The sequence below is a fragment of the Balaenoptera physalus genome (genome assembly GCF_965194825.1).
Source record: "Balaenoptera physalus genome assembly, chromosome: 16".
Taxonomy (NCBI): domain Eukaryota; kingdom Metazoa; phylum Chordata; class Mammalia; order Artiodactyla; family Balaenopteridae; genus Balaenoptera; species Balaenoptera physalus.
In genome coordinates, this window is record NC_138898.1 from 75552394 (window position 1) to 75565495 (window position 13102).

At 54.2% G+C, this 13102-nt stretch overlaps 1 protein-coding gene across 3 annotated transcripts in view; it reads right to left on the reverse strand.

Moving 5' to 3' along the window:
* Nucleotides 1-814: 814 nt before the first annotated feature.
* GSG1L (GSG1 like) overlaps nucleotides 815-13102 on the reverse strand; it is a 215670-nt gene continuing 203382 nt past the window's right edge. For all 3 annotated transcript variants that reach the window (XM_082429406.1, XM_082429405.1, XM_082429402.1), the window contains 2 exons: nucleotides 13032-13102; nucleotides 815-1047 (listed from right to left, as the gene is read on the reverse strand). In XM_082429406.1, coding sequence (XP_082285532.1) covers nucleotides 950-1047; nucleotides 13032-13102 — 169 coding nt within the window. In that variant the 3' untranslated portion in view covers nucleotides 815-949. The remainder of the gene's footprint in view (nucleotides 1048-13031) is intronic.

Genomic DNA, 13102 nt, shown 5'->3' on the forward strand with positions numbered 1-13102 from the left:
AACCCTCATCTGCCGTTTGCTAGCTCTGTGATCTTAGGCAAGTTATGTCACCTCTGTGACCCCAGGTTCCCTCGTCTTCACAATAGGAATGTTTCCCCAGTCACCTAAGCCTTGAGATTCGATGTAAGTGTGGCTCTAGACACAGGGTAAAGGGTCCCTGTGGGAGGCAGGGTAGCTTAGCGCCTGGGTTTGAGGGCCTGTCTCTTGTCCACCCAAATTTCCCACCTGCCCGGCCCCCAGCTCGCCCACCCTCTGGAATCCAAGGCAGCCTGCCAGCCTGGCTCTATCCTGACCCCGCCCCCCAGACCTAGCCTCAGCTCCAGGTTCCCCCCTGTGCCCCACCCGCCCATGCTTCAGTGTCTGGCCCTGACCAGCACGCTCAGGGCTGTCTCATCTTCAGGTTCCTTAGGGACCTGATGGGGGGAGCCATGAGGGGGCAGCCACAGCCCAGAGAGCAACTGGCCTCCACACACGGCAAGGAAACAGATTCAACAAGCATTTATTGAGCCCTTGCTGTGTGCCTGCTGTGTGATCCCCCTGGTGCCAGTGCCACTGCCCCTCCTCCAGGAAGCCCCACCCATTCCCTGCCCCCCCGCAGGGCTCCGCCCACAGGGGACCTGCTGAACTTCCCCGCTGGCTCGTGGGTCCCAGGTTTTCAGTGGCCGAGGTCTGTGTCTTTCCCGGCATCCCAGCTGCACCCAGCAGGGCTCTGCAGGTGGCGGTGGCGAGAGTTAGGAGTTGCTGTCCCAGAGTCACGCTGTGCAGCTCTGTGCAGTCCCTCCGGCTGCCCTGGCCCCGTTTCCAGGACCCTGAGACCCAGGCAGCGGCGGGCAGGGCAGGCCACATGTGTCCCACACAGGCCAGGTTTCCAAAGGCGTCAGACCAGTGGTCTTGCAGCAGGGTGGTCTTGCCAATGACGGCCCGAGGTCTGGAGCCAGGTTGGTCGCTGTCACACCCAGTGCCCCAGGACCCAGCACTGGCGGTTCAGCTCCGGCACCTCCTGTGCAGAGCTCCGGGGCCAGGAATCTCCCATGTGTGGCTGGTATCCTGCCGAGAGATGGCGTGGTCAGTGCCAACGGCTGCCTTCATCCATCCCCACCCCATCTGCCCATCGACCCCCGCCAGCTCCCCACCCAGCCATCTATCAAGCTGCACCCAGCTCTCTACCCACTGTCCCACTCACCGTATCACCATCCGCCCACCCAGCTCTCCACCTCTGCCACGCCCCCATCACCCACCCATCTGCCCACCGGTCCACCAACACCTAGACATCCACCTGCCAGTATCCGGTGCCATCCACTCACCAACCCACCAAGATATCCACCATCCACTCACACACGATCCCCCCACGAGCCCACACAGCCCTAGAACTCATTCAAGCATCTCCCACCTCTCAACACACCATACGCCCACCATTGCCTCATCCAGCCTCCCAGCACCCCATAATACTCCCACCAACCTGGCTTCCCACACACACATCTACCCATAACCTGAAGCATCCACCCATCCAGCCACGCAGCCACTCTCCAACTCACCTGGTTACTCATCTGCTTCCCAACCTGCCAACACATCCACTAACTCATCAAGTCTCTACCCCTTAACTCACCAACATACCCATCCAACAATCCCACACTGCCCCACCACCAACCCTGCACACCCACCTGCCCTGACATTCACCCACCCAAGCCATCCACCCACCAACTTTCCATCCCCCCCCTTCACCTACCCACACCCTCACCTGCCCCCCAGCCACCCACGCCGTCAGGCTTCCCTGGGCTCCGCTGTGTGCTCCTACGTGCTCGAGGAGCTCTGGGAGGGTTAGAAGGAGAACAGTGTAGATGACTCCTGGGCCCCAATTGTACTTGACCTCAGGCCAGCGAGCAAGTACGTGGACGTCCCAAAGCTGGCCCTGAGCAGCTCCCTGGGCCGAGACGTGGGGCAGAGACTCTACCGCCTCCCACTACAGCCCTCTGCTATTGACGGCCTGGGCAAGCACAGGGGCTGGGAGGCTCGACTGATCCAACATGCTCACTCTTCTGTTTTTCTTGATTCTCGGAAGCTCGCTCCCCTGCCTTCACCCAAGCACCTCCTTCATGTCTTCCTAACACACCAGACCCATTTCCATCTCCAAGCTGGGACCTGCCTAAAATGCCCTTGTACCTACTGCTGAATTGAACACTCAAAAGCCCAGCTCAAGTTTCTCCTCCTACAGGAAGCCCTCCGGACATCCTCTCTCCAGCCTCAGGGGTCTCCCTCTCTTGGAGCATCCACTCCAAGTGGTGCTCTGCCAGCGCCCCCCCAGCATTAGACTGTGAGCCCAGGAGAGAAATGGCTCAACCCCTGGAGAACATTCCATGGTGAATCAATGGAGCCAGAAAGATAAGAACAAAGGGGAACACAGGGAGGAGAGACTGTGTGGCATGGTGGGTGGGACTGGCTCAAAGGGCAAGGGGGAAAACTAACAGTGACAGAGTGCTTATAGTCTACACACCCTGCTAGGTTCTGTCCTCACAAGCCTGAGCCCATTTTACAGATGAGGAAACTGAGACTCAGCCAACATAAGCAGCTGCCTTAGGACTCACAGCTACAAGCCTGCTGGGCTGAATTAATTTCTTCCTGATTCGAAAACTTCAGCATTAAAAGAAATGTGTTCTCTGCTGGTTTGTTTCCCCCTCCGAGCTCTAAAGGATGCTCAGATATACTTCTCATCCTTTAGGGTCAGACATCCTTCAGAGCAAGCCCCTTGAGGTGGGAATTCCTGCGGAAGCCAAGCGGCTGCTTGCACTCCTCCAAGGACAGACAGCTCATCACTCTTCCTCCACCCCCAAAGTAGCTCTGACTATTGGGAGATTCTTCCTCATAACAAAGGCTGGAAGGGAACAGGCAAAGATGAGGATGGTTGTACCAATGGTGGGGAGTGTGCACGCGTGATTTTTTTTTTCCTTTGGCGTTTCTTCTGTTTTTAATATTCTTTAATGTTGGTGCTTTGCTAATTTTACTATATTTTAAAAAGGGGTGGGATACATTTGCCAAACATTCTGGAATCGTTTGGCCTCAGGAAAAACATTTGTTTTGGCCCCAGTCACTGAAACAGTTGCATTCTTTGGAAGTGCCTGCTGCCAAGATATAGGTGTTGGGATTTTTTTTTTAAATCTAAAAGCAAATATTTGGTGCACAGAAAGCCTTGATTGTTTTTCTAAATGAGTGTTTAGAAATGATTGTACCTGCTTACCCTTGCCAACAGGCAGAACCTTGGAGAGTTTGTTGGAACAGAGAGAAAGTGATCATGTGATTTTAAGGAAAAAGAAGGGCCGTGATCCTTATCCTTCTGTGAGTCAAAATCAGGTCAGTTCGCTGATGACTGGGGCCCTCCTCCCTTCTCTAGCCTCCCAGGAGGGGCTTGGGGCCCAGAGCCATTTACAGTGAGGGGGCCCTGTCCTCACCATACACCCCGCCAACCCACCACGACTCCCCACTCACTTCCCTTCTCCTGGTTCCTTTACTTTGGGGCCAGTCACCAGCCAGGAAAAAAAAAAAAAAAAGCCTTATGCTATAAATCAGAGAATCCCACCTCAAAATGTCTACTGGCCCAAGCAAATGACATAACTGGGTGAAGTGGCCAGAAGCAGCCTTTCCTTAGCTTTGGTCAACTGTTGCCGTGGGGAATGTGGGCTCTGATCTCCCAAAATGATCAGAGAAACTGAAAATCGGGATTTTGAAAGCAAATCTCCTGGCTTTTAAATGATGACGACTAAGGCTTTTAAAGCATTTAAAACCGTCTGTGGGCCAAACAGCATCTCTCAGGCTGGACTCCGCCCACAGGAGGCCATTTCTGACCTCTGACGACTTCCCGGCTGGCGTCTTTGTCCCATGACTCCAGTCCGTGGCTTCACACATTCTGGTCCCTCGGCCGGGGCACCCTTCCCTGCTGTCCTCTGGCCATTGAGTCTCCCACTCCTCACTTGAATGCGCCCTCCTCTGGGAAGCATTCCATGGGCCTCTGTGCCCACACGGCAAGCTGCACGTCCTTCTCTCCCTGTGCATGTCCCTTTGTGCTGTCGGGGTCTCTCCAACTAACCTGGGGACTCAGTGCCGTCAGGGACTGGGTCTGCTTCATCCCGGAGCCCGCAGCCCCCAGCACCTGGCTGGGCACAGAGCACGTCCTGAGCTGACTTTTTATACAAATGAAGAAACCATGCGGGAGGAGAAGGAGTGATCCCTGAGCTGGAGGCATGTTCTCGGCCCACCTTCCCTGAGATTCTGTACATTTGAGAGTCTCTTTGCTCAGCCTCTCCTCCTTTGGGTACAGACTCAGGGCGGGGAACTGTACTTGGAGTCTGATAGTCAAAGGTTCAAATCCAGGGCTCCACCACTGACAAGCTGAGTGAACCTTTTCTTTTTTAAAGCTGTGTGACTTTTGACAAGTAGCTTCACCTCTCTGGGCCCACAAATGGATGTTAGTTACAAAGGAGTCAGCAGACCCTGCAGGCCCCCTGCTAGAAGCCTTTCATTATGTGACCTCAGAGAGATGTGAAAACTTTAAAATGCCAGTATAGAGGGGTTTGGGTTCAACCACCTCTCTTCACAGATGAGGTGGCCAAGGCCCAGAGGTGGGAAGAGATGTATCCAAGGTCTCGCTCAGAGGGTTGGCAGCAAGTACTGTGCTTCAAATTCCCTTGGAACCTCCCAGGCTTAGCAGAGTATTCAGCCCATAAGAGGTTCTCAGAAGATGTGATTTATCTTCCATTTTTGGTCCAAATATCAAACATGAAGTTTTTTAACATTCAGCCTCTTCCAGTCCTAACATCTCAATCCCTCAGTGGGAAATCACTGTCTCGAACTCTCTCCAAGGCACCAAGATCCCGGGAGATCAGCTCTCAGCTCTGCTGGATTGTGTGAAATCACATCCACTGTTCCAAAATGGATTCATTGGGTTGGAAGGGTCCTTCAAGACCAAGAGCGGCATCACAAATGTGCAGACAGGGAAATGGGGGCGATCACAGGGGAAGTGACTTGTCCAAGGTGCTCCAAAGCCAGTAGAGGAATTAGTGAGGGTGGGCAGGTGGCTGGTATTGCCGTCCTTGACCCCATAGGAGCTCAGCCTATCACAGAAGAGCCAGATGGACCCTCTCCACCCGCTGTCCAAGGCACTGAAGAACTCTCTCCAGGACTCATGGGCCCATCCAGAGCCTACTGTCTGGCTGCCCAACCTTGAACTCTTACCTCTAGAAAGACTTGGGATGTGGGGAGAGACGGGGAGATGAATCAAGGTTGGCACTGAGATGTCTGGCTTTGGAGACCCGTCCAGTTAGTGACACCATCATCCCTCTTCCATGGCCGCCCTGACTGCCGCTCCAAGTCAACCGTGCTCTGTAAATCTGCATGCTGAGGGCGCTGCAGACACTCCATCATATTTGGTAATACCTGTCTACTTGTTTCCTCCCGTTTTCCTCTTCTAGGCTGTATGTGACATGAGGACACACACTAGCTCTGCTTTTATTCATCGCTGTGTCCTCGGCACCCAGCACAATTCCACACACAGTGCTGAGAGCGTAGATTTGGTGAATGAATACGATGGAGGATTTGGGAAGGATTTGTGTGGGATCCATGTGGAGGGGAAGGTTGGGTTTTCTGGTTTACCTTGGGGATGGGTTGTCCTAGGAGATCGAATGGGGGTCTCATCCTTCACTTCACTAGAGTCCATCTGCTGGGGACTCCTCCCTGGGCCATAACATTCTCTCCATCCCTTTCCCACACTCGGGATCAGGCTGAGTCCACTGAACCTGCCACCTCTCCCCAGAGCCACTGATTCCTTCATTTCCTCATTTGTTGAGCACCTACTGTGTGTCCGCCTCCATCTGGGCGCTGGGTCTGCAGACAGGAGTCAGACGCAGACCTGTCCTCCGGGTGCTCACAGTCTAGTGAGGGGAAGAGATGACAAGAGCAAACATGCCTCCAGCTCTCACTGTGTCAGGAGCCATTCACTGTGCCTCGTGTTCACTGGCTCATTTAATCCTCAGAAATGGGGGTTAGGTGCCATTACTATGCCCATTTCACAGATGAGGAAACTCAGGCTCAAACAGGTTAAGTGACTTGTCCAGGGTCTTACTGCTGGGATTTGAACCTAGGCAGCCTCACTCCACAGGCTGGACTTGTAACCACTATAAAATTCTCCCTCATCTACTCGAGCGCCAGGGAAGGGAAATGCAGAGGTGAACACACCACCTCTGTTAGGGGCTGGAGAGGGGACTGATTACTATTGCTAGACATCTGAGCTAGACTTGTAAAGCACTGTGAAGCTCACAATTCCACTGGTAGGGTTTGTTTTGTTTTGTTTTGTTTTTTGCCAAACGGAGGCAGGGAGCAGGTCATTTCAGGCAGAAGGAACAGGGTGTGAAATAGGTTCTTGGCAGGTAAATGAGGTTTACAGGAGGTGTGAAAAACCTCATGATGTTGGTGGTTGGAGGAAAGCAAGATGGTCTGTGAGGCTGGAAAGCCCAGTACACGGGGCTGGAGGGGTGAGGAGTGGAAGGCTGCAGTTTCAAAGACGCTGGGTGCCAGGTGTAAATGGCCCAGCAGGCCCCTGGGGGTACAGGGTTTATCCTGTACCTGGGGTTTCTGCTGTATCATCAGACTTACCTGAAGCCAATTCCTGGCCTGCCCCAAACCAAGGAATTGGAATCTCCAGGGAAATCTGTATTTTAACAACTGTCCCCAAGTGTTTCTTAGGATTGGGGATGATTGCAGAAACACTGCCTTGGGCAAAAATGGGCATAAAGAACAATGACACAGCTTGAGCTTAGAGTCGCCCAGACTTCTGAACCAAGAAAAATGACATTGTTGCTCGGAATCTAAGGAACTTCACCTGTAAAATAGAAATAGTCCTCAGAGCAACTACCCCATGAAGACAAAGTGAGCTCAAGCATTCACTGGAATGGTACTGAGGACCAACCCTGTGCTAGGCACTGGGGCTGCCACACAAATGTGGTGACAAGGTCCTGGTCTTCATGACATTTCCATTCCAGTGGGGAGAGAGTTAAGCAAAGGAGGATTCCAAGAGTGATGACTGACTGCAAGAAAGCTGAAGCACGAATGGGATGGCCGGAGAAGGCTTCCCGGGGAAGGTCCAGGAGGGGCCGGCACAGGACCTGACACCCACCAGGGATGCTCTCACAGGAAGGTTTGGGGCTGGGAGGGGGTGGAGAAGACATGATTTTGTGTCTTAGGAAGATGGATGGGAAGAGAATCGGCCCTAGAGGCAGCAGTTTCCATCCAGAAGTTGCTGAAGAGCCCAAACAGGTGACAAAATGCAGACTCCCTCCTGGCAGCAGCCCAGGGCCAAGTGCAGTTCAGAATTTGGTCTGTGGAGTAGCAGAAGCGGTGTCTCTGGAAATGCAGAACCCCAGGCCCCACCCTGATCTCCTCAGCCAGAAACTCTGGGCTGGGACCGGGCAATCTGTGTTTCCGGGAGCCCTCCAGGGGATTCTGATGCTGACATTGGCTCGGCTCTCTCTACCCCAGCGCCAGGGTCTCGGATATCTCCAAGCTGCACGGCTCTCTGTGTGCCCAGCAAGTTGGCATTGATATTTATTTCAGAAATATCGTCTGTTTCCATTTTAATAAAGGAAGCAGACTCAAGCAGTGCTATATTGGATTTGATTTTGATCTAATAAAAATTCCAAGTTGCTCTGAGCCCAGAAAAGTCTTCCTTGAAATTCCCTCTGCTATTTTGAGGGCAGCAGCGGCAGAGACTCGTCTAGACGGAGCTCCCAGAAGCCACCTCTGTACCCGGGGAGTGACAGCCTCTCACTCAGCCCAGCCTCACGGACACACCTGGCAAAATCAAAAGCTTGTCTCGGGCATTGAACTGGACAGCTGCAATCAGCTGCGAACCCCAGTTGTCCCTAAAAGGAAGATGCAGACACCTGGACCATATGGCAGCACTGCCTCCATCAAATGTCACATCTGATGTGCCCCCGAGCTAGCTGGTGGCACTGCAAAGCCCCAAAGGCAGGTTTCAAAGGCAAACTCTTTCCTCAGGAAGAAGAAAAAAAAAAAAAATGTGGCAGAATCTATACCACAGTAGTCCAAGAAAAAATAGCAACTTTTGGAACAGTTAAGATAACCAAAAGTTCATGTAACTGTTTATGTAAAAGTGGCTTCTTGGGTGGGATATGGTGGGAGAAAATGAGAGGTTTAGAGAGGCAATTCAGCACCTACTGTGTGCCACCCACTGTTTTAGGCTCTCAGGATACAGGCATGAACAAAACAAAAGACAGGGTGCTTAGTCTCATGGAACCCAGCGGAGAAAGGCAACAAAACAAAAACCAGGTATGTAAGTATAATTTCAGAGAGGTACAGATATGATGAAGAAAAGAAAACAGTGATATGAGGTCAACTGGGGAAGGTGGTGCAGGTCAGGGGAGCTTCTCTGAGGAAGTGGCCTTAAAGAGGAGACAAGGGACTTCCCTGGTGGCACAGTGGTTGAGAATCCGCCTGCCAATGCAGGGGACGTGGGTTCGAGCCCTGGTCCGGGAAGACCCCACATGCCACGGAGCAACTAAGCCCGTGCGCCACAACTACTGAGCCTGCGCTCTAGAGCCTGCGAGCCACAACTACTGAAGCCCCCGTGCCTAGAGCCCGTGCTCCGCAACAAGAGAAGCCACCACAATGAGAAGCCCGCGCACCACCATGAAGAGTAGCCCTCGCTCGCCACAACTAGAGAAAGCCCGTGCGCAGCAACAAAGACCCAACACAGCCAAAAATTAATTAATTAATTTTAAAAAAAAAAAAGAGGAGACAAAGCCAGCCATGCAAAGATTTAGAGGGAGAGCATTTCAGGTGGAGAGAAGAGCATGTGCAAAGATCCTGTGGAGTGAATGAGTTCTGTATGTTCAAGAAAGAGAAAAGCCAGGGTGGCTGGAGCAGAATGAGGGAGGGGAGAGTGGGAAGAAATGAGGTGGAGAGTTTGGGGGCCAGAGCAGGAACGGCCTGGTACCCAGGATAAGGGGATAGATCTACACGCCAAGCTGAGTTGTACTGCCCGGGGGACCAGAGATCTCAGCAAAGTCAATCTGCGTCTCAGAGCCTCAGCCTGTCAATCTACACAATAACAACAATCAACCCTCCTTCCCAGGGCTGTGCCAGCCATTAGATGAGATGGCTGTGAAGTGCTTAGCGGGACCTGCACACAGTAAGTGCTTAATAATGCAGGCTCCCTGGCACTCCTCCTCCCCCGTGCGTCCCGCTGGCAAGCCAGTCCACCAACCAGATCTGAGCAGTTGCTCAGTAGAGAAATATAGCAAAACTTGTCCAGGCCTTTCCAAAACATTTTCTTGGCCAGAATCCCACTAGCAGCTAAGAGGCCGCATTCTGGAGACGGTGTCATTTCCCTAGACGGTCTGATCAGGCTGATCTCCAGCCCATGAACCATGTGAGGACCCAGTCCACACGTGGCTGGGCCCCGCATCCCCAAACGCTGCCTGGGGTCTGGCAGATGGGGTGTGCCCAGCCCACATTCGGGGGCCTCCCCGCTCAGCTCCGACAGCAGATGGGGTCTATCTCTTCCTCACTGTTGTGACTCTGAGTCCCCAGCGCCTCCGCTGGTCCCCGGGGAAAGACAGCCATCCGGATAACTCGGCTACCTGATGAAAGGCACACCTGGCAGAGGTGCTGGGGACTCTGCGGTTCCTTTCTTCCCCGAGAGGCTGGGACTTGGAAAACCTGTGGGAGCCACAGCCCCTTCCCCACCGGCTTCCATGCTTCTCTTTGAGCCCCAGGCTGTTTGTTAGGACCTCGTGCCTTCTCCATCTCTCCCCACCCCACACAATCTCCCTCGATGGTCTCAGAAGTCCCCCAGCTTCAACTATCTCTGTTCTCAACCCTACACGCCCCTCAAACTCGTCCTCTCCAGGTCCATCAGTGGGTGACATCTGGCCCTGGATTGCTGGCCTGAAAGTTCTGTGCAGATCTGAGGTTCCTGGCCGCCTCCATCCCTCACCTCAAGTCAGACAAGCCGATGCTGTGGGTGCCCCCGCCCTCCCAGAGGAGCAGGCTGCTGACCTCCTACGGCGCCAGAGCTTTCCCCACCCGCCCCAGGAGAATTCATGCACCCCACCCTAGCCCAGCAGCCTTCGAACGACGCCTGAGGAGAGCTACTGTCATGTCTGGGGGGATAACTCAGACCGTGTGCTCTGCACTGGCTGCCCAAGTCACCCAGCAGGGCCTACAGTGAAAACCAGCCTGGAACGTGGCTTCCACCTGCCATCTGCCTTTCGCTGCTTAGTCTGCCTCCCTGGCACCTATCTGTATTTTCTGGGATCACCTCAATAAGGTACTTGCTGTTGGATCCTTAAACCAGGATCCGCTTCCAGAGGGGCACAAACAAAGCGCTCAGACGACTCTTCCAGCAAAAGATTCTTGAATCCTCCCACTTTTATCTCTGTTGCCACAGGTCAGGCCACCGTCACTCCGGGGGATGAGGGGACGGCATCTAAGCTGGTCTGCTGGCCTCTACTCTTCCTCCCCTCCCATCCTTTTCCCACATTGCAGATGGATGGAAGGAGGGATGGATAGATGTGGATATAGATAAAGATGATGTAGACACAGATATAGATATAGATATTGATACAGATACAGATACAGATAAATAATCTGGGTAAGTCTCTTCCATGCTCAAAATGCCCCCTGCCCCCCCACTGCAGAGCCAGCTCCTTCCCATGGTCCTGCCTCCTGGGCACCCCAGCCCCATCTCCTCCCCCATCCCAATCCCCACCCCTCATCGCCTTCCCTGCTCCAGCCACGTGGCCTCCAGTGCTGGCTGCTTTGGAGACTTGGCACCTGCAGGCCCCTCTGCCTGGAAGGGTCTTTGTTTGGCTGACTCCCTCTATCTCCTTAGGCCCCAGCTCCAGCGGCTCCTCAAAGAGGTGGCTCTGAAGAGGCCTCCCCCCGATCCCTCTTTATCATCACGTTCCTTAGCACTTGAGATCACCATGTTTGTTTCTGAGTTCACTTCTTTCTTGATTCTCTCTCCCTCTAGACTCTCACCCCACAAGGCAGGAGCTTTGCCTGCTCTGGCTCCCGGCTGCATCTCCAGTGCCAGCACGGAGGGTCTGCACAGCTCAGTATTTGCTGAGGGCACGAAAGATGGAATTCTCTGCAGGCTGCTGACCTGGGGAATGCACCTGATGCTTGGGAGGTGAAGTGGATGCCAGGACAAAGGTGAGGGGCTGCGCTGGGGGTGGAGGGCTTCTGCGGCTCCCCCGACATGGCTGTCCTCACTTTCCATCCCACGGCTCGCTTTCAGGGACAGATTTGCTCTCTGGATTCTTTCTTCCATCCTCAGCCCTCAGGGATCTGGCCTTTCCTCCTCCCAGCTCCCTAGCTGCCCCCAAGACAAGCCCCACGACCTCTTTCCACCCAGGGCTTCCTGCCCACTCTGCAGGGGCCTCAGGGGGCTCCGGCCCAAGCAGGGGAGCCAGTGGCACTCTGGAACGTGCCAGGGCTCTCAGACTGTGTTCCTGAACCCCTCTGGTGGATTCCTGCTCTCTTCTGTTATCCCTGAGGCAGGCGCTCCCCAGCCTCCCCCATGCCCTGGCTCCTGACCACTTCCTCCAGGAAGCCCCCCACCCTGACACCTGCCATGAAACAACAGTCTGTGGGCCCAGCATCCACCCCAGTTCCTCGGGCAGGCAGTTAGCATTCTGGACATCTTCCTGGGCTGGTGTCTCCTACAGGAGCCTCTTCCCTCACCGTGAAGACCAGACCCTCTCCTCCTCTCCAGCTGGGCCTCCTCCCAGGCTCCTTCACACACCTCCATCTTCTGCTCTCAGCAGAGCCATTTCTCACTCCGTTACTAGGATCCCAGGGGTTGGGGGCAGACAAACCTGAGTTTAAATCTCTGCTGTCTTAGTTCAGGTTCCCCAGAAGCAAACCCTGAGATAGGAATTGGAGCAAACGGGTGACACTACAAAGATGCAGGGAAACTTGACAGAGGGGGGACGTGGCCCAGGGGAGGGAAGGCGGCCAACCCAGGCAGCTGCTAGACTTGGTAAACCTGGCTAATCCTGCAAATCACACACCTCGGGGCGATACCACTCAAGGGGCAAGGGAGCTGGGGTATCTATATGCCAGCTTCCCTGGTACTTCCTGCCTTCTGTGGGCGGAGGTGGGGCAAGCCCCCAGGCACAGAGATGCAGATACTGGCAGCTGGGAGGCTCCGTAGCTTCCTAAAAGGTCTGAGAGATACAGGCAGGGCACAGACAGCACCTGCTCTAACGGCTCTGCCACTGACTAGCTAAGCTGTGTGACCTTAGGCAAGCTGCTCCACCTCTCTGAGCCCTCATTTCTGCAAAGTGTGGTTAGTAATCCTGGCTGTAGGGGTTGGCGGTCAGCAAGAACAGGAGATCAGGCATAAAAAGCCCTTAGTACAGAGTGGGGTGGGCAGGGAGCACGGGGTGGGCATTCAGTAGGCTCGGATGAGATTCTGCCACTTTAACTTTAGTCTCAGCTCCTTTCTTTTCTGTCCAGAGCAAGGCCTTTCTCTCCTTTGACCTCCCCTTTGCTTTCTGGTCCAGACATTTGTTTTCTGAATAGGAGCCCTAGATGCTGACCCCCACAGTGAGGCATAGGAAGTCAGTGCATTCTGAGCTGCCTTAAGCATCCACTGCTCAAACAGATCTTGTGAGCTATCACCTCCCTGACTTGGCTAGTTCTGCCCCGGAGCTGTTGTCCCTTCCAGCCAATGGCTAACCCCGGCCTGGATGGAGCTGTGGTTCACCTGCCTGTCTTTAAGGCACCCCCATGTCCCTCTCGCTTCCTTAGCATTCCGACCCCATTGCAAGGGCCGTGGCTGCTGTGTGCGGAAGACTTGCTCTGCTAAGACCCCAGCCTCAGTTTCGCCATCTGCAGTGTGTGTCTGGGGGAGAATGCAGGGGGGCAGGGAGAAGTTGGCCCAGTCCATCTCCAGGGTCCTCTCTTCTCAGACGGCTCACGAATCTGCAGCACTGGCTCCTGCAGGTGAGGCCACTTACGGGCAGGGTATCTCTCGTGGCGGCAATCCAAGCGAAGGTCCTCCTCCTCGTTCCCATCCCCCTTCTCTATC